The 21,944-nt window shown below is 36.7% G+C and overlaps 1 protein-coding gene across 1 annotated transcript in view; it reads left to right on the top strand.

Moving 5' to 3' along the window:
- Positions 1 to 21,944, top strand: part of LOC123699012 (midasin) — a 32,476-nt gene that overhangs the window by 9,259 nt on the left and 1,273 nt on the right. The window contains exons 11-39 of the mRNA XM_045645870.1: positions 34 to 1,669; positions 1,790 to 2,001; positions 2,522 to 2,654; positions 2,742 to 3,366; positions 3,484 to 3,989; positions 4,108 to 4,284; positions 4,373 to 4,791; positions 4,927 to 5,066; positions 5,379 to 5,605; positions 5,954 to 6,180; positions 6,786 to 7,003; positions 7,434 to 7,613; positions 7,945 to 8,145; positions 8,250 to 8,464; positions 8,725 to 8,887; positions 11,771 to 12,924; positions 13,039 to 13,168; positions 13,362 to 13,491; positions 13,592 to 13,667; positions 13,897 to 14,116; positions 14,211 to 14,312; positions 14,418 to 14,585; positions 14,816 to 15,172; positions 15,783 to 15,957; positions 16,208 to 16,359; positions 16,700 to 16,825; positions 17,060 to 17,244; positions 17,604 to 17,812; positions 21,730 to 21,935. Coding sequence (XP_045501826.1) covers positions 34 to 1,669; positions 1,790 to 2,001; positions 2,522 to 2,654; positions 2,742 to 3,366; positions 3,484 to 3,989; positions 4,108 to 4,284; positions 4,373 to 4,791; positions 4,927 to 5,066; positions 5,379 to 5,605; positions 5,954 to 6,180; positions 6,786 to 7,003; positions 7,434 to 7,613; positions 7,945 to 8,145; positions 8,250 to 8,464; positions 8,725 to 8,887; positions 11,771 to 12,924; positions 13,039 to 13,168; positions 13,362 to 13,491; positions 13,592 to 13,667; positions 13,897 to 14,116; positions 14,211 to 14,312; positions 14,418 to 14,585; positions 14,816 to 15,172; positions 15,783 to 15,957; positions 16,208 to 16,359; positions 16,700 to 16,825; positions 17,060 to 17,244; positions 17,604 to 17,812; positions 21,730 to 21,935 — 8,669 coding nt within the window. The remainder of the gene's footprint in view (positions 1 to 33; positions 1,670 to 1,789; positions 2,002 to 2,521; positions 2,655 to 2,741; positions 3,367 to 3,483; positions 3,990 to 4,107; positions 4,285 to 4,372; positions 4,792 to 4,926; positions 5,067 to 5,378; positions 5,606 to 5,953; positions 6,181 to 6,785; positions 7,004 to 7,433; positions 7,614 to 7,944; positions 8,146 to 8,249; positions 8,465 to 8,724; positions 8,888 to 11,770; positions 12,925 to 13,038; positions 13,169 to 13,361; positions 13,492 to 13,591; positions 13,668 to 13,896; positions 14,117 to 14,210; positions 14,313 to 14,417; positions 14,586 to 14,815; positions 15,173 to 15,782; positions 15,958 to 16,207; positions 16,360 to 16,699; positions 16,826 to 17,059; positions 17,245 to 17,603; positions 17,813 to 21,729; positions 21,936 to 21,944) is intronic.

The following is a 21,944-nucleotide window of genomic DNA, read 5'->3' as shown; positions in this document are numbered from 1 at the left end:
TTATTGTATAATACATATAAAAATGTGTTTCAGGTTTAGAACGGCCAACAGTTTCGCAACTTCTCCAAGCAGCGCATATAATACGACAACAACTAGTAAGGGGTGTGTCTTTCAAAACGGCTCTACTGAACAGTTTCTCAGATGTTTACATAAAACCGAGAAGTGGTAGTGACTTTGTTACCGATATAAATACATCGCTAGCTGAAATGAAGAATAATATGTTACGTGAGTTAGAAAATGAGTTGGGCACTGAAGAATTCCCAAATTTTGGTTCCAATGTTGTTAATCACACATTAACAATTAAAGGGCTCTGTTCCAATTCCATTTATGAATTAGCGAAACAAACTTCCTATACGGCAGTTGAGCAAATTACAGATAGCAACTCAGTGGACAATGCAACAATGCATGTAATATTTAGTATTCTAACTTCTTACCAAAAATGCTCTGGTGAACAATTGAAAACTCTTTACTATAGTTTAAATGAAGCAGTTTCAAATGCCAAGGATATCAACTTGAAAAATTTAACAAAGGAATTGAACGATCAAGCACTTAGCCATGTAAATAAATTAAATACGACATCGGAGTCATATAAACGGTTTTATCGGGAATCATATTGCGTTGACGATGGTATTGTTGCTAAATCTAACACGAGTTTTGCTTTGCTATATAATGAGTGTCAAAAAACTCTTCTTAAATTATCTCTTATAGAAAGTCCTTTCTCTGCTCTTCATTATTCAAATGCAGTATCAAAGAGAACTTTAACTGATGATTTTGTGGAATATCCCATATTAAGACACTGCCAAAACTATATAAATCTTATTGATGAGGAATTGCTGAAAGCAATTAATTTGGCATCTTGTAATTTAAGTGACCAAAATATTTGTGTGTTATTACAATTGTTAAATTGGCGAATAAGATTTTTCAAAACGTGTACAATGCCAATATTTACCATGCAAAAACGTACGCCAACCTTAAAAGAAGAAATTATACCTATCCTCCAGATCCATAATAAGTGGATTCAAAAGTATCTATTGGAAAAACTTTACAGCATGATTGGTAAATCTGATGAATTTATGAAATTCAAAAAGAAAATGACGGAAATGAAATTAAACATGGAACAGGAACATACGGAATTATCGAAAATCAGCAAGAAAATGAGAAAATGTTACGGACAATCAAAGCTATTTAAAGATAAACGAGAATATAACTTATGCAATGCAAGAGCTGCAGTTTATAAAGAAATCCATTTTGATATGCATCAACCAATTGATAAGCAATTCTACAAGCTTGATAGCATTATGTACAATGCTAACAAGACCTTTGCAATCGATATACCCCAGGAAGAAAGTATTAGAGAAATCGAAAGTAATGTAGCGAGTATCAAAGAAAAAGTAAAAGAACCGAGTTCAGAAATCAAACTCATACCACTAAATTTATATGTTGTACAAAGAGTTTTAAATGTATTGCAACCATATATGCCAGAGCTTTTGAGGAAGTTCTTTGCAACAGAAGATATTCTTTTGCGCACTAAAGAAACAAGTTGTCTAGATATTTTAGCAATTGTTACTGCTTACGGGAAAGTTACGAAAGGATTTCCACCAGCACTTATAGATCATTTGAGTATGTTGCTAGAAATGCAAAAGGGTAATCTGGATATAACTATCGAAAGGTAAGTTTAAGATATTAATTATAAACATAGTATCATTTTTTAAAGCATATTTCTTTCAAATCGATATTTTTTTTAATACATATATTACGCACCGATATAGTTGGTTATATTTTATTTTAGATTATCATCAATGACAACGAAATTTTGGGATGAGATTTATAAATTATTGGCATCATCACCAGCCGTTCATCCTTCGTTGTTTTTATCTGGGAATCATTTAAGTTCTGATGACGTCATGGAGTTGATACCAGCTAATACGCAAAGGGTTTCAATGAATCTGCCATTAATGCCATATTACATTCAACAGCTTACAATGTTGGTTGAAGAGGAAGGTGAGTTCTTGTTTATGCATTTATTTTCGTCATGAATTAAAGTTTATCATCGTGGCATGGATTTATTTAAAAAGAGAGCCTACATCCACCTTCGACAGTCTGTAACAGCCTCACAAAGGTAACTTTGCGAGTGCTCATGGGGGGTGGTGATCATTTATCAGGTGTAATACCTTAAATTCGTCCTCCAAAAAAATCATGTAAAGCCGACTTTAATTCATATGAATAAGGTTGATTTTAATTTGGTGTATATTCACTAGCTAGGTTAGTTCTTATAAGAAAGATGCTTTTGTTGCGATTTGTAAATTTGCTTTGATATTTGTTGAACTATCATCAACATTAACATTAAGTTACTTTTGAAGTGAAACTTATTTAGGCGCATAGAGAGTAAATTTTCAAGGTTGCGTCATGGCAATACCGTTTGGTATCTTTGAATCTTGCATAACAAGTTTCACTTCTGACACGTGTGCTCGGCACTCACGGCTCTTTTTATATAGGATTATAACATTTTAATGTATTTCAGGGTCTCAGCAATTACTAGCCTATGAAAAAGTATCTCTTAATAACAGAGTGGAATATTCTTTACAATTGGAGTCTATTTTAAAAATATTATGGAATAATATAGGCACCTTGGATATCACTGCCGCTGCTAAATTGTAAGACTACAAAATATTAATTATCTGGTATCACAATTAACTTTTAGTTTCTAAATTCAGTACATTTTTTATGCTTTTAACTTTCAGAGAAGCAGATGCTGTATTTGAAATGAAGAAATATGACCATTTAATTATTTATCTCCATTCTATTGTTGTTTCTAATTTGAATAATCCTATATTCAAATTAACCGATGATAAATTTAGTTTTTTGCTAAAACATCTTAAGATCGACTCCTACTTAATGGAAGCATTAGCAAAAGCCGATGGAATTAATAAAGAACTTAAAGAAGAACTAAACTTAAATAAACTCAATGTGACTAAAGTGAAGATATTAACAGCGCAATTATCTCTACTAACTAGTTTATTGTTTGTACAATTTATGGTAGAAATGAGTCCGATAGACCATGTCGAGAAGTATCGTATGAAAGTTAAGTATATTGAAGAAGACATACAGATGTTTAATGCCCTATTAAGTTCGTACTACGTTCAAGGTGTAATTGCGGGCACTATCAATGAAAATCGCAATATCGAAAAGTCATCTCAAGTGGCGATTAATTCTTTGAATAATGATACATTACAACAGTTGAAGAAAGTGCACCCACACTGCGAAATTTTGATGAATTTGAAAGAACAAACAGCGCTTAAAATTCATAAATACGCATCTGGTAATACATTCCGTCCTGATAAACCGTCCTATTGTAATTTTGTCAAAGTAAGTACAATTAATAAGGATTCATTTTGTTCAGTTATATAATTTATGATAATATAGCTACTTTTATGATATATTATTTAATAGTTATTCCAATATTTAAATTGTTTTTTCTTCTAGGAATGTAAACATTTCTCAAAGTCGATCCTCTCAGAAAGGACGATAATTACGGTATCTACAAAAATGATAGAGATTTGCAATTTACTTTACATAGATTTTATCGCGAGTAATAAACTGAATAAAAGTACAGTAAATAAAGCTGAGGCCGTTATTCGAGAAACAATATCATGGATGAATTCAACTAGAGCTTTCTATAAAAATATTGAAACTGTGTATGCTGAGGCCTTCCCCGATTTAGCAAAGCCTTTGCAGAGTTCACTCTCTCAAATTATACACAGTATAACCTCTTTGAGTGATGTGATGAGAGAACTTGTCCTAAAAATACAAAAAGGAGAATTTTTGCCTGAATTATTAAGGAGTTTGCTTGTGTATCCCAGTAAAATTGATGTTATAGATGTAAAGGAAAAACACCTTAATCGATATGTAACAAACCATTTCATACAAATGTTGAGACGCGGAGTAGGTGGCAAAACTGATTTGTTCAAGATTGAATCATCATGGATAGAGTAAGTTTTAAGATGTTCAAATCATAAAATTTATTTTGAAGTTTTACAACTTAATATCTTAATAACAGCATTTCTTTATTATGTGAGAAGATGTAATTGAATACTTTTCTGTTTCTAGGATATTAAAAATGAATTTATCAGAGTTAAAGATGAACTGTACAGCGATGGGTCGAGTCGATGAAGCGTCGATGAGCGCGGTGTTGAATACATTGAATGCAATAGTAAAAGCTTGGGACAAACAACGACAGGATATGGAAAGGAAGAAACAGGACGACGAAGCTTTATATGTCACTAAGTAAGTATATGTCTACGATATAATATAATGTTATCTATATAGGAAATACTTACATAAGTATTTGTAACAATAATTATCAAAATTACAGGTCTATTTCAAAATGTGAAGATGAAGACGAAGAGGCCACGGCTCACGAAGAAATAATGCAAATGTTTCCTTCGTATGCTGAGGACGATTTCGGAGAATTTAAACCGCCTACTTTAGAACAGAGGAAAGTAAAAGTACAAAATGCAGATAAACCCAAACTAATTATGACGGCAGAAGATGTGTCGTTGATATATAAGTGGCATTCGAATTTCGTTCGTAATGTGACCATCGCAGAATGGTTGACTGCTCCGAAAAAGATAGTGGGCAATGATGTCGTAACTCCTTTACTATTACGGTATCCCATATTCAGTAAAGTTGCTCAAGGATCGTGGGAAGGATTGGATGCGGTATTTGAACGTGAAATTACTCCTAGTCTGTTGGTGCTGTTATCTCATATTAAAGCTAAAGTTGATGGGCTCGGTAAGTAGTTAAATCCATTTCGACACATTTGAAAAAATCGCCTAACGTTTTTGCTAAAAAAAATTATTATGCTATAATTTGCAAGGTATCTTTTTTGCTTATAACATTTTAATAGAGTATAACATTTGATTTCAGAATCTTCCAATCAAAAAGTGGATTTCTATCGCTCACCCTGGGTGTCGGAAACGCGCGAGTGCTTACCGCTGCTTCACAGAGTGCGAGATAATACAAGTGAATTACTGGAGCAATGGCCAGACTTCCCCACTTTAAAAGACGTAAGAATGTTAAATATATTCAATGAATGCATAAACTAATTGCATATTTCTCCAAGATATACATATCTATTTTTTTTTTTTAGGTTTTTGTAAAAGGTCGTGACATCTTAAAGCAGTACTAATATTAGTGTGGGAAAGATACGGCGCTAGACGACTTATATAGGTCTGTCTTTGTCCCAAACTGGAACTAGCACTGCTTTAAGACGTCACCGTAACCGCCTTAAACTATGTATTATGACTTACTTAATCAGCATCTAAACATTGGTTGAATTTTTTAAATATCTTTATTTTGAATTGATGGTTTTCTTCCAGATAATGGTTATAGTGAACAGAATACTAAACTTCCCGATCTCAAGCCCCGTATCACGATTCCTCACTGGCTTGGAACTACTTCGCGATAAGATCGAAGAATGGAACAAAAATGCGCACAAGGGCAATAATATGATAGAGATATCATTATCTGTGGGCCAACAGATCATAAATTGGAGGAAATTAGAGATGAGCCATTGGAAGGAGTGCTTGAATAATCTGTATCAGAGGTAAGTTATAGAACTGTTAATTTGACGTAACCAATGTTTCTTGTTTCATTAATAAATTGTGTTACGTGCACAATTAGTTTACTTCCGATTCGTATTATTTTAACATTAGTAAAAAAACTCAAGAAATTTTCTACAAAAAATATATTATCAGAAAACGAAAGATTTATCATCAATTTTGTGTTAATGAAGAATTCTTAATAAATAATATGAAGTGTTTTCTTTATTGAGAATATTTATAAAAAGTTTTCAGAGCAGCATATTTTTTGATGTTCTTACCGTGTTTCATGTTATACATAGCATGAAAATAAATTACTCAATAACTAACCAGAATATATTATTGTATTCAAGGAAACAGTCGGACGCTCACAAATACTGGTTCTACATGTATACCGTGATCATTTCATACTTGGATCCTTCAAAGAATCTCGATAACCAACCAGTCTCACCAACAAGGATTACCCTAGTTCTTCGAGACTTTATGGAGAAATCAAACGTGGCTGAATATGAAGTTAGACTTGACATTTTGTACGCGTATCATTGCCATTTGGTGCATTTGCAACCAGGCGAGAGAAGAAGTATGTTAAATTATTGTATTTTTACAAATGTACAGGGGGCTGGGTTAAATTATTAGTTAGAATGTAATAAGAATGTACTGCGAATCCACATAACTGCCTAATTGATGTAGTCAGTTGATAACTAATCCATTATATCCATAATCCATATCCAGTTGATATTAACAATGTGAGGGTAGTTGGGTCAAACGTCGCATAAAAAACGTCTGTACCTCTAGCCACGATTCGTACGAATGCGCCACGGCCCACGATTCAAGGCAGCATTTTATACTATCCGACAGCTAAACATGTTTTAACATGAAATAGTGACAACTATAATAACAACTATTCATCCACAAAAATATTAAATCAAAAGTTACGTCTAACAGTATTTATATGACAATACTTAATAAGGGTAGAATTGATAGGGGGTAAAGCATGATCATCATTGTTTCATAAATTAAATTGTTTAATATTTAATTATACCTTCGAATATGAGAAATCATTGTTTATTCACATGTGAAGTAACTTGCGTTTCCCGTTATCATTTGTTATAGTTGTCACTTAGTTTTTATTAAATTTCGTGAAGACGTTTCAAAATTATGTTACACTTGATTATCTATTTTCAGATGAACTATTGTCAATAATATGGAACATACACAACTACTTTTCACAATTTTCTCCTCAAGTGAGTGCGTTCTTGAAAGAAAAACGTGCACCGATTGAGAAGAAATTACGTGATTTTGTGAAAATATGCACTTGGGACAGGGATCTTAGTTATTGGAGTGTAAAGGATACAGTTGATAAGGCTCACAAGGCTTTACACAAACATTGTAAAGAATTTGAGGTTTGTTTTTTCTCTTTTCTGTGCTAAAGTGTTATTTAATGGAATATTACGTGAGTTAAAGGTTTATGTAATAATATTCACCCACAGTATTGTGTACATAACTACAGTTGGATAGAAAAGAGTTTTGTGTATAGATTTACTGCAGTTTATTTAGTATTCTTATTTAATTTTATAATGTTGAGTTTCCTTTAATTCATCATATAAACCCAGGTTACCAAACGGCATTAAAATAACGTAGTATTCACTATTCATATTTTCTCGTACCTTCTACCTTCGTATACCACTATTCATATTTTCTCGTACCTTCTAGAAATTTCTAACCCTGTTAGTAGATACTAGTGGCGGGTCAAAGCCGTTAACTGTCTACGTATGTTTCATTATACTCTTATACATGTTAAAATTTATAATACCTATCGTATTTGTCTTCTAGAAAGTTCTAATGGAGAGCGTATCCAGCCTGCTCGTAGATACTAGTGGAGAAGTAAGCGAGCACGTGGGTATATGGGATAGACCGAAGCGTGTGGCCGCTAACAGTGCCCATAACGCACCCGCTGGTGGCGCCTATATGATTGACCCGTTGATACATATCGTTCTGGCGAGGAATGTTAAGGTAATTATATTTTATTTCAGTTTTAAATTGAATTTGTATTTTAATTTTATACTAAAGTTATGTACAATTATATGTGCTGTATAGTTTTACTTTCGATAAGTTTAGCATGACAGTACATTAATTATTTACTCTTGTTTACGATTATTTTATCTAATGGTTATAAGTGATATATTTTCATGCTAGCCATATCCATACGAGAAAAGGATAAAGGTAAGGTGCATATTTCATAATGATAATAAGTTGAAATTTACAACTTACAACTTGTCTACTTTTTAGCTCTCTTATGTATAATTAAAAATCTTTATGAGCCATGTTTATATCTCATTTCTAGAAATACTTAGATCAAGCCGATCAACCATGCAGCCTTATACCCGAGACGAGCTTATTGTCGAAAATACCTACTTTGCTCACTAAGGCAAAACAGCTTTGTAAAGATACAATGATTAATACCGGATATCCGTCCTTAGTGCAAGGACTTGACGATTTCATAACGCTGGTTATAGAAACCAGCACGCATTTGGGATCACTAGAGGTACGTCTCATCCCTGTATATGATTAAAAGTTTATTGTATTTGGTAAATAAACTCTTTTTTAGAATCCGAATGATATATTTACGATGAAACTAATAATTTGTAGGTGGATACCTCAGCTCCAAAAGACAGGCAGAAATCGCAAGCGAAGAACATTGTCCAACAAAAACGTAAAGCGCTCGCGGATCTATTCAAATACCTTGCGAAAATGGGACTGAATTATCGCACTGGTTTGGTGATATTAAGTGCTTCTGAAGAATTGTGCGACTTCACAATACCTCCAGTGGATTTGGACGCAGCTATGAGCTATTTGAAGAATCGGTAAGTTTCTTAAGTAGAACGTATAACTATGGTTCTATATCGGGTAGCTATTATTGCTATGCTTTGCAAAATATTTGAAATTTCTTTGGCAACCTGTTTCCCTGCAGTGGCAACAGAAATGGATTGGTCATTATAATTTCATGAACTATAACGGTATAAAAATCGTTTGCTGTGTACTTAGCTCTATAATTTTGTCCTAATCGCTCATTTATTTGTACAGAAATTGCTCAGTATTTACTTTTTTTTCACAATTTTTACAGGCGTTGCGATCAAACACTCTCCCTACTTTGGTCGGGATGTGAAAAGTATTTCCAGAAGAACATCGCAAGACATCGTTTAATGACAGCGGCTTTGCAGTCACCGCACGCTGACCTCGGTATACAGAATATAGAGCGCTGTAAAGGTTTTGCTGCTCAACTTATGGTATGTATTTAATTATATATATATATATATATAGATATCTCCACGGGCACTATGTTGATCAAACGTGCCATATAGTTAGTAATTATTTGATCCGTTTTCACTTGTTGATCCGGTTCGTATTTGTGGATCCATTGCCACACCACCGTCCGTATGTGGATCTGAACGGAGCCACAAGTGTCACCATCAGTAATAATAATAATTACGTGCGTTTTATACAAATCCACCTTTTTTGCGTTTTAGCTCTTGTTGATCCGATTCAAATGAGCCAATCAGAGCCCACCGAGCTCAGCCATTGGTCTAATTGTTTTTTGAATACATTGAATGAGTTTACAATTTTCAATTTGCTTGGCAATCCGTTATAGAATCGTGCTCCCTCGTATGTTGCCGTTCGCCATAATTTGTTCGGATCTTCGGGAGGGCAAGATAGCTAGCTCGTCTATTAGGATAGTGGCGATTTGATGTTGAGAATATAATATTTGTATTTTTTTTTTATGTAGCACTTTGCGGATGAACATACACGTATTATAAAAGTATAATTGTTTTAAATTCATTATTTTACTGTCGTCGTAGATTTTATTTGTAGAATTAAAAAAGGATAATTAAATATAGTTTTAATGATTTTATTTTGTAAAATTTGGAGTGGCGCTAATTTATTTTTGTAAGCACTCCCCCATACTTCTATTAAATACATTAGGTGCGGCTTTACTAACGTGTTGTAGATGGTGTGGTGTAATTTATGAGGAATGCAAGAAGTAATATTACGCAGAGATCTAAGAAGTGCTGATAATTTATTTTTTAGGTGGTCGATGTGATAATTCCATTTTAGAGAGCTGTCGATTCGCAAACCTAGGTATTTCTCGTGGGTTTTATGTTCTAATACAACACCGTTAATTTTAAGTGGAGCGTGTGGTGGAATAATTTTGTTATGAGCTTTGAATTTAATATAACATGTTTTAGATATTATATTTATTGTAAGTAGATTGCATTGAAACCATTTATTAAATTTATTTAAATCATTTTGTGCTTGCGCTATCATGTCATGTATAGAGGGACCAAAATAAAACAGACAGGTGTCATCCGCATAATAATGTTAGGTGAACATTTAGCTTTAAATCTTGTAAATTATTAATATAAATTAAAAAAAAGCAATGGGCCTAGAATCGAACCTTGTGGTATGCCACATGTAATTGGTAAGGGAATGCTATCGTTATCTATTTTAACTATTTGAAGTTTTTGAAAAAAGCTGATATTTTGACGGGTGACTTTTCGATTGAAAATTAGCTTGTTTTTTTGGTATTAATTAAAAATAAGGCGCAAAAATAAATATTTTCAATCAAAAAATTACAGTGTATTTGTTACATAATAAAGTAAGTTTCCACCAAATTTCGGAGAAAAAAAATTTTTGTTTGAAGTAGATAAAAATAAAAAATGAAAAACATGGTTTTTTGAATTTTTCACCTAAATTTTGAGGTTATGTGAAAAAATTGTAAATACAAAAGTTGTAGATCTTTTTATTACCTACAGCTTTGCCATTGAACGTTTTTCCGTAGGACTTGTATTTTTGTCGTAAATCGAGAGAAACCATTTTTTTTCTCTTAAAAGCTCCCCCCTCCCACTTCCCGAACTCGGATTGACCGTAATTTATTTTATTTTCATCATATTCCCCTCCTTTTCTAATGGGTTTCATCCGACTGCGATTTTTTTTTGTTTCAAAAATTATCTACTCTAGTCTATTCGGTAATTTGTGTTTTTACCTCAGAAATGTTTTCATGAATTTGTTTACTATTTGTTCATTTGAGCATACATATTTTTCAAGTAATGTACTAATAAGGCTCAACTCCGACCGAATATCCTTCATATCATCACTACATCCGTGATCCGTCAATACACTACCCTACACGTCAATAAATATCATAATCCGATAGTAAATATTGACGGATCACAATATGGATCTTACGTGTAGCGTTCGCCAACGAGTTGCTCTGATTCAAGAGGTAGGTTGTTATTTGTAGGTTGCATACTACTTGAGAATTATCACCGTCACTGTATGACGAAAGGTTCGTCCAAATATCTATCTTTTTAGTTTCACAACGTTTTCTATAAGTTTCAATTGAATTACGGTCGACTTCTTCAACTTCCATAAAACTCAGGAGATTTTTGCTAGCCATAATTTCATATCTCCATGTCAATGTCATGACATTGACATGACAAGTGAATATAAATGAACAGATCAACATACGACTTATGATTTGGTATATACACAGGGTATATAAAACGGAGTCAAGAAGTGTTTGAGCATTTCAAAATTTGAACCGTTACGGAGTCGAGTTTGTCTAGTCTAGGCGGATTTAGCAATGTATGGAAGGTTAACTAACTATAATATGTTTGTGTACGGAGCCAACAAATACTGTAGTGTTTACGAAAAATTAATCTACGTTACTTAATATACAGTTTCGTTTTGTCGGATCAAATAAAGCTGTAATTTTGATAATATAAATGGATCTGATCAACATACGACTTTGGATTTGGTATATAAAACGGAGCCAACAAGTGTTTATGGGTTTCTGAATTTCGGCCGTTACGGAGTCGATTCAGTTCAAGATCTTAGCAATAAAAATGTTGAGTATATCAATTTCTCCATGAATACGTTTGGCAACATCGCTCAAATATTTGCGCCGTTGCCACTCCGGGCAAGATCTATGCAACCGGAGTCGAGTAATAAGGGGGAAAAGGTGGAGTCAGGAATGCACCGGCAGTCGGGCTGGATCAACTTAGTGCCCAAGTTGGTATTTATATATATATATATATATATATTAACAGTTAATAGAAAATAATTATTACTTACAATAACACATTTATTAAAATAAATGTATTTCTTTTCAGAAACTAACAAACAAACAGAAAAAAACAATAGCGAAGTATTCTAGATACATTTGTGACCTACGATCCGTTGCTACGAGTATCACTAATGTTCTCGAATTAGATGATTTCGTTAATGTGTTCACACTTAATGATAAAATTGAAGTTCTCTCTGACTGTTATGGCAATGCATCCATTCTTCTCGATCAATTGAGTATTGTGCTAAAATCTTTGCCTGAAAAAGGATTAAATGCAAACTGCGAACCAGAATTTGACAGACTACTATCGAATTCACTTTTACCTCACTGTTATAGTGGCAGTGACGAATGGAAGGAATTATACAAGAAAATTAAAGCGATTATCAATTTAGTTGATAAACAAAGAACAGCTTTAAATAAACTGACAAATGCAGTTCCTAAATTCCTGGGAATCTATGATCTAATTCCGATGGTTTCACAAGTTCACGTAGATACGGTAAATGATGGAGTTATCACTTTAGGAATATTAAAAGAAAAAGTGAAAGCTATTCTGGAAGAATATAACTTTGAATTCAAATATAATGTTACTGAACAAGGAAAGTCGCACCATCCAATTCTATGTTGCTTAGAAGATTTAGAGAACTACCTTAACAGTACAATGCAAAAAATCCGTAAAATAGATAAAACCATAGATGTAGCATTGGAAGGGAATACCAAAGAAGGATTATTCAGACAAACCGAAGATATTGTAGCGAATATGCTGTTGATAATTCAATCTCTATATAAGAAACACTTACCTGTTGAAAAGAGCATGGATAATGTTGATGTTTTAGATGCAATTGATGAAATCATTGATGAAGGAAATAAGGAAAACAATGATAAAGAAGAATCCAAAGAAATTCTTGAAGATAAACATTTGAAAGATCTCTTACAGGATAAACTTTCATCTGATCGCAAAATACTACAATTAGAGGTGTTGACTAGTAAATTAAAGACTTTGGTGCTCGATTTCATTCAATACATTTCGGCCAAGAAAAATATTGAAGATGTTAAAACAGTTTTAATGAGGCTAGTGCCTATACTGGAACAAACCGTACTTTTCATTCAATACTTCGTGGCTCAACAGGTTGCAGTGCATAGAGTGTCATGCAAAATGCTGTCTGTTTTGTTGAAGATCTTTTCAGACCTAGCCACAAAAGGGTATGTTCATAATTTATTTATTTAAATACGATAGTTTAAACAAATTATTATTTTAAGGTCTGCTCACTCACGATAAACAAATAATCCTAATACTTATTAATTATTTTTTGTTAGATTCTGCAAGCCATCTGATCTAGATATGGATGAAGGTGAAGGAGAAGGTGGTCCAGGAAAACTATCAAGTGGTATGGGACTAGGCGAAGGGGAGGGACAAAAGGATGTATCTGAGAGAATTGAAAATCAGGTAAATTAGATTTTTTTTCGGAAAGTCTTAAGACGAAATTACGGGAAACATAATACCATCAATAAATCGTATTTAAATCCTAAAGTCTGAACACTAAAATGATAACACACAGATAAAAAGCGAATGACTAATGAAATAATATTATTTTCATATGTGTTTCATAAATGCTAACATACTACATGTTTTTGATTAGGACCAATTAGACGATGCTCATAAACCAGGAGAAGAAAAGAAAGAGGAGGACCGCGATTGTAAGGAAGAAGAAAAGGGTGTTAATATGACGGATGACTTTGATTCACATTTACAAGATGTAGAGCAAAAAGGTACCCACTTTAAATAAAATTACTTAAAAAATAACTAAAGTAAAAAACTATGTAAAATGTTTTTAAATATTGTATAATTTATTCTGAAAAAAAATTGCAGAAGGTGATTCGGATCAAGAAAATGATGATGATGATGCTGATAAACAAATGGGCAATACAGAAAATGCTGCAGACAAGTATGTTTAATTTTTGAAAGTCACATAGGTCTTCTTTAACTGCGCAATTTGGAGTTGTTCACAGAAAAAGATTTGATATTCAAGATACAAAATAAACTTTTTTTATTTTGTCTTTAGATAACTGGTTTTCCAGTTACAATATTTTAGAAACTCTTTCTCTCTCTATTTGTTCTTAGCTACGCAATATTTATTAGCATTGTAAAGTATCAATTTATGCAATTTTTTAAAGGTTAGATCAACAAATTTGGGGTTCAGAAGATGAAGAAGAAAACGAAGAAGAATCTAATAAGAAGGATAAAGAGGAACGTGGCAAAGGCGAGAGTACGGGAGAAAAGGAGATGGGTGCTAAAGACCAAGAGGAAGGAGTCGATGATGGCGATCAGGGTAAAGAGAAAAAACAGAAGAAAGACATCAATGAAATTAATGAGCCCGAAGTTGATGATGATCACGTGAGTTAAAACTTCGTTAAAATTGATATGAACTATTGCGAAAAAAAATATTGTGAAATTTAATGGTTGAATTAATGCTATTGATATTTTATAGGTTGATCCATACCATGGAAATCCACAATCGTATCCAGAACCAGAAGATTTTGAAATGCCTGAAGATATGAATGTAGATGGCGAAGAAGCTGAAGAAGATAAGGTTAGTAATATTATATTGAAATTTAAAAACTTTTTATGTAATTGAAAACATTTCTTATGTATTTTCGTAATTTATTATTAAGTATTTTATTTTAATTTTATTTAGGAGGGTGAAACGGAAACGGAAAATCCATTCGATATTGACGTGATGAAAGAGAATATTCCAGAAGAAGAACCTAAAGAAACAGAAGAAAAGGAGGAAAACAGGAATGGTTTGGATGTTTCCAGTGACGAGGAGGATGGTGGTGACGGTGTTGATGACGGCAATAAAGAGGTAATATTGTATTCAGATCTTAATCTATGAGTTCCTTTTGTAATAATAATGCATATAATACGGCAATTTCTAATTAATCTGTTGTAATTTAAGATATAATATGTTCTACACTTAGATAAAACTTCGCAGACACTGCATTTTTAACAAGAAACAATATTGAATTTGATATTTTTGGTTTTACGGCATTCAAATGCTTTATTTTTTTTATAATACAATTGACATTTTTGCAGAAAGAGGACAATGGAGAAGAGAAACATGATGAAACGTCCGAAGAAAATCAAGAGAAGGAAGATAATGATGACGAACAAACTAATGCCGATGAAACCATGGAAATTGATGAAACACAACCGGAAGAAGAGCAGCCAGATAAACCAGACGATAAGGAAGAACTTCCACAGAACCCGGAGGGAATAAACGAAGATGATAAAGCAGAAGAGAAACAGCATGAAGCCAATCCACAAGCGAATCCGTCTAATGAAGACCCGGCTGCGGCGGAAAAGGCTGAAAATGCGCAAATGGATAAAGGAACCAATGATAATGTGGAAACTAACGCAGAACAAGATAAGGATGAGGAGGCCGCGCCTTATGTAAGAAGATTTAATTTTTTTATATTATATTTAAACTTATTTAACGTTCATTATCAAAATACTTATTTAGATTGCTCTACAAGGTAATTTTACAAACTATTGACACGATCGAAAAAAAAACAATCTATCTATTAAAATATATAAGTTACATATTATGTAATATTGACATGATTTTAAAAGAGCAACTATGGAGTTTCTTGCCGATTCTTCTCCATAGATACTGCTTTCCGAATCGGTGGTAAATGTTAAAAATACTTATGTAATGACGATTCGAAAGTGCTACTAAATAGTAGTCTAATTGAATAAATAAATGTTTGAGTTTGAGTTTGAGTTTGAAATAATATTTAGAATGGTATATCACGATTGATAATAGGTTAGACTGTTACTCATGTAAAGCAATATTAAATTCCACAGATTCGAAATAACTATTTTTTGGCAGTGATTTGTAGCCATACTTAAATAATTAATATGGAGGCTACAAGCCAAGCGAACGCTACCCGCGTTCAGAACTGGTAGATAATTCTACTGTTTAATAAATAAAATGGCGATAAAAATACGACAAAAAACGGATTAATTAATTACCTATGTATTAATTATGTCACAACAACAGGAACAAGTACAAGAACAAGTAGGTGATGAGAAACAGTCGACGGGTCGGTCGGAGTTAGACAAAAGCGATAAAGGACATCGCGGTGAGAAACAAGCGGCCAAATCGGAAGCGTCTCATGATACGCAGAAGAAACATGAGAATAAGCCAGGAAAGACCGATCAGGAAAGAACGCTTGGTAAGTTTAAGGGCTTTTGTTGTAATCAAGTGTACAAAATAAATTGTCGATACTTTCTAGGAAAATTTTCACAATATTATTTAAATAAAGTATTATGTGTTTGTTTGATTTTGAATTATCGTATAGTTAAGCAAATGTTTCCGATTAAATTATATAGTTTGCACAAATCGGTCAACAGAATAAAAAAATTGTGTTTTAATATTTTTCATGTTTAGAAAGAACTATAAAATAACCAATTACTTCTGTTCAGGTGAAGTCAATGAAAAGAAACATAAAAAAGCGCACACACTGAACGTGGAACGTGAAGACGCGGACGAAGAGGGCGGTGATAACGAAAGGGAAGACGACCATGAGGCGGACGCCTATCAACACGTGAAAGAGGCCAAAAAGGATGATCTACAGGTATGTATTGATTTTTTGCGTGCATTTTGCGTTTTTTTAGTCCAGTAGAAAGATTTGATAAAAATAATCTTTTAACTAAAATTACGGCAAAATTAATCAAAATTTGTTCCGTGGTTAAGCCATCAAAGCCAAACAGATAGACTGCCTGACTTTCAAACAATATTAATTGGAAGTCTGCCTATCAAGTTTGGAACTTATTAATTCATTCTAGTAGCCGCTCAGTGGTTGAAATTCGACCATAACCATAAGCAAAAGATATTATGCGTGTATGTATCACATGTATAAAGTCAAATTTGTATGTTGAGATTTTCTCTACTTTAACAATTTTTTACTTTATAAGGCGGTAGATGCAGCCACAAAAGAGCAAGCGGACGAACAACCGACGTTAAAACAAGACGAGGAGGAAGCAGATAAACTGAAGGATGATGAAGAAGTTCCCATGGATGTTGATGAAGATGATATTCAGGTAAATATAACGTATGAAATTAGTTACTTTTTAAGTAGACGAAATATTTGACTGGCGGACAGTTCTCTACTTATCTATTTGTGTAATGATATAAAATGCCATTACGATTACGACACGAATATGTTTATTTTTAAGGTCATACAAATTTATCTTTTCCTTCAATTAACTAGGAAAAATGTAACCTAGATTTATTCACTATCCATATTTTACAGTTGTGTAACAATGTTTTTTCAGGTGGAAAAATCTGAGGAATTAAAACCGGAGAAGATGAAGAGCAACAAAGACAAAGACGAGGAGAAGTCTGGGAATAAAAAGGATGGTGGGGAGGAGACGACGGGAGAAACTGGTCTCGAAGTGGAAGGCGATGCCGTGCTCACTACCAGCGTGCCACGGGGACGGGATACTACTTATCATACGAGGTAATACTTGATTTTTTTTATGTCATAATAAATGCGTCTTCATTTGTGAGGCAGTTTTGCCGCGCGATTTGCATTCTATTGATCCATTCCTATAGATTGCACAATATTTTACTCTTTTAGCCACATGCATTGAATTCTTATTAAATGTATTCAATTTTTTTAACTCTAGTAGATTTCGTGTCGAAATGCATTGTTATTGTTAAAATACTGAAAAAAAAATATCAATGGTTCGGAAATCAGTTTCTGCAAAGAGCCAAAGAGGGAGAAACTGTAAATAGTTGTTCTTTTAAAATGATATCAATGTGACCAAATTTTTTTAGGTCCAACACACAATAAAATATTCTTTTGTATTGTACCAGACTCGAAGACTCATCCCACCCAGCGGAAGACATATCAATGCAGCAGTACATAAGTATGCGAGAATGGATACAGTCGGGTGGAGTAAAGAGCGGAGTACAGTCGAGTGCAATGTGGAGAGCCGCGTGGCGCGATACTGCAGCTGCTTCACGTGCTCTGTGTGAGAGGCTACGGCTTGTGTTGGAGCCTACGGGACGGTCGCGTAGAGCGGGTGAGTGTTGGGTACAGTCGCGTGCAGTAATATATTGCGGGAATATTATGAGATTGGGGGCCGAGTCACCTTCGTCCGTAGGAGTTTACCCGGAGTATGGATACCCTACACGTGGCCCCTGGGTGGTGCTAAACAGGTGACATGGTGGGAGACAGTCGTCGCGGCTATAATGACCACCCATCAGCTGAAGACGTGTCGCCAAGCGTCCGTGTTCCGACACGATGAAGCTGATGTAGCCTTGGTGAAGACGGGTCGAATCAGTTGCGCCTATACAACCTCGACGATTTGATGCACACTTACGTTGTTGCACCTGGGGACTAGTCATGGAGGGTAGCGGGATCCGAGGCACGGTTCACCGCTGGCCGACCGCTAGTCAGTAGGGGGCCCAAGTAGCGTGCTAGCCACATGTGAAAGGCTGCCCCGCCAACTAGCGAAAAATCCCAAGATGCGCCATAGTGCCGGTTGGCGACCGGACGAGAGGGCCCTATGGACATCCTTGGGGGGGCTCGGGCGTCCCCGCAGTCTCCAGACTAGTCCCCATAAGTGTAGCTTCTGAATGTGCGTCTCAGGTCTAGAAGTATAGCGCCTCGATTCACTGCCGTCTTCACACCTACTTCACTCTCCATTAAAATAATGAAAAAGACAAGGTACAAGAAAAACGTTGTACAGCGGCAGCACTCCCTCTCGCTGAAAGTAGACCTCACTAACATCAGAGGTCTACACTCCAACCTCGTTGCAGTCCACTTCCATCTAGAGACTAGCAAGCCTTGTATCTTGTTCCTCACGGAGACGCAGATTAGATGTCCGTCTGATCAGGCGTACCTATCGTATCCCGGCTACACCCTGGAGCATAACTTTAAGGCTCGGTCAGGTGTGTGCGCGTACGTACGTGACGACATCTGCTGTCGGCGTCTCCGTTACCTTGAAGACCCCCATTTCTCTGTACTTTGGATGCTGGTGGACACAGGCCTAGAGAAACTCATCTATGCTTGTGTCTACCGAGCGCACAGCGGAGACCAGGAGACGATCAGGCTCACAGAGTACCTAAGTGAGGCGGCGGATGCTGCTCAACACAAATACCCTTCCGCTCAGCTAGTGCTTCTGGGGGATTTTAATGCCCACCACCAGGAGTGGCTATACCCATACCAGTGCACTGACCTCGCTGGGAGAGAGACGCGTAAACTCGCTATAGCGTTAAATCTCACCCAGCTGGTTCAAGGAGCGACGCGGGTTCCTGATGTTGAGAGCCATACAGCCAATTGCTTGGATCTTCTGCTGACAACCGATCCAGACCGTTACTCGGTAGCGATTTCATCGCCGCTTGGCAGCTCCGACCACTGTCTGGTGAAATCTGTATCTGTCTACTCGCCGCCCGACCCCAGTCCCAGGGGCTCGCGGCGCGTGTGGCGATACAAGTCAGCAGATTGGGACGAGATGCGTTCTTTCTTTGCATCTTATCCCTGGCGGCCTGTTTGCTTTTCTTCTGAAGACCCTTCAACCTGTGCGGATGCTGTGACTGATGTGCTGCGGCAGGGAATGGAATACTACATTCCATTCTCCGATGTAGCCACGTCCAGCAAAGCTCAACCCTGGTTCAGAGCTGAATGTAGACGCGCTGAAGCGTTTAAACATGAGGCATATCTAGCCTGGGCTGATGCTCGACACCGCAAGGCCAAGGACGTATCTGAGAAGAAGAAAGCCTTCAACCGGGCCGCCAAGTCCTGCAAAAAGGCTCTACGGAAAGCTCGATTTGACCACGTCAGCCGTATAGTGAACAAACTGGCTTCTTACCCTTCTGGTAGCAAAGCGTTTTGGTCCCTGGCAAAGTCGGTTGAATCGAATTTCTGCCGCCCCTCACTTCCTCCACTGCTGAAACCAGATGGGTCGCTGGCTCACACTGCCACGGAGAAAGCGAACCTACTAGCTACTCTGTTCGCAGAAAATTCACGTCTAGATCCCGCAAGCGCCAAACCTCCCAGTCTACCTGGATGCGAGGTGAGCATGCCAGAAATTCGCATCCGTCAGACTGAGGTTCTGAAAACGCTGCGAAATCTTGACGTGAACAAAGCTAGTGGCCCTGATGGAATACCAGCCATAGTGCTTAAAACCTGTGCGCCTGAGCTCGCTCCTGTCTTGACACGCCTCTTTCGCCTTTCGATGATGACTGGAAAAGTACCGAAATCATGGAAACTTGCCAACGTGCAGCCTGTGCCCAAAAAAGGCAGTCGTGCCGACCCCTCCAATTATAGGCCAATTTCAGTCACGTCCATACTCTGCAAGACTATGGAGCGTGTACTGAACAGCAGGCTAATGGCGCACCTAGAAGCGAACGATCTACTCAGTGACCGCCAATACGGATTTCGCCGAAATCGGTCCACTGGGGATCTTCTAGCGTGTGCCACCTATATCTGGAGTGAGGCCATCGAGAATCATGGTGAGGCCCTCGCAGTCTCCCTCGATATCTCGAAGGCCTTCGATAGGGTCTGGCATGATAGTCTTATCGGCAAGCTTCCATCATACGGTCTGCCTACTGGTTTTTGCGCATGGATCTCAGATTTCTTGAGAGACCGGTCGATTCGAGTAGTCGTCGACGGTTGCTCGTCCGACCAATTGGCTATTAATGCCGGGGTCCCTCAAGGATCAGTTCTCTCCGCAACACTATTCCTGCTACACATTAACGATCTGCTGAAACCCGGTATCTATGGGTACGCAGACGATAGCACCGTTGTGGAGAGATACGCATCCAGCGCGCGAGCCAGTACGGCACAAATCCAGTCTCTACGGGAGGCGATGGTCGAACGCATGAACTTGTCCTTACAGGCAGTCTCCGAATGGGGCGAGGCCAATCTGGTCAAGTTCAATGCGACCAAGACCCAGGCGTGTCTATTCACCGCTAAACGGAGTCCATTCAACCTAACTCCGTCCTTCCAAAGTGTATCCGTACCGATAACTGACCACCTCGAGCTACTTGGTATCACCTTAACGCCTACTCTCAACTTTGGTTCATACATCGAATCAAAAGCCCAAGTAGCCTCAAAAAAGCTTGGTATACTGGCAAAGGTGAGGCAGTATTTCAGCCCGGGACAGTTGCTCAACCTCTATCAAGCACAGGTCCGTTCGTGCATGGAATACTGCTCTCACCTCTGGGATGGATCTGCCAAATACCAGCTGGAGACACTTGAGGCGATAGAGAGGCGTGCCAAGAGGCTAATAAACGACGATGAGCTAGTAGGCAAAAAACTCCAGAGCCTCGCCCACCGTCGCAGAGTGGCAAGTTTATCGGTTTTTTACCGGATACACTTTGGAGAGTGCGCTGCGGAATTGCACGACCTAATTCCGCCATCCCCATTTTTCCATCGTTCGTCGAGGCGCACAGATTCCAGGCATCGCCACATGGTTGACGTTCCATGTACCCGGACAAAGCGGTTCGGATCGTCATTCTTTATTCGAACCGCTAGGGACTGGAACATGCTTCCTGAATCTGTGTTCCCCGACGAGTACAATTTGGAGGTCTTCAAGAGGAGAGTGAACAGGTACATTTTAGGGAAGCGCGCTCCATCTTAGGCCACATCTCAGCTTACCATCAGGCGAGATTGTGGCCAAGCGCTCCCCTATTGTACAATAAAAAAAAAAAAAAAAAAAAAAAAAAAATTGGAAACAGTCAGGTGTAGTGAAAACTGGGGTATAGTAGCGTACAATTATATTAAAGGAATATTGTTACGATTTACGATAATAATGTAATGTGCTCAAGAAGACCAAAGTGACCCATGAGTTTTATGAGTAGTAGGGTTTCTTATTGAAAGCCTGATGCTAATTTTGTTTACGGACAGATTATGGTCTACAAAAATTATCTATTTTGTATCCTAAAGCAAACTATTTGCAACAAACAATAATTATAATTTTAAATAATTTTCCAGGCGACTTCCGCACGGGTCGCGCGATCAACATGCGCCGCGTGATACCATATATAGCATCTCACTTCCGAAAAGATCGAATTTGGTTGCGTCGCACAAAACCCGCGAAACGCGAGTACAAGATCGCTATAGCGGTGGATGACTCGAGCTCTATGGCGGATAATAGGAGCAAGGAACTTGCTTTTGAAAGTTTGGCCTTGGTTTCTCAGGTATGTATA

Source organism: Colias croceus, chromosome 17 (assembly GCF_905220415.1).
Source record: "Colias croceus chromosome 17, ilColCroc2.1".
NCBI classification, from domain to species: Eukaryota; Metazoa; Arthropoda; class Insecta; order Lepidoptera; family Pieridae; genus Colias; species Colias croceus.
This window is presented reverse-complemented; position numbering and strand designations above follow the sequence as displayed.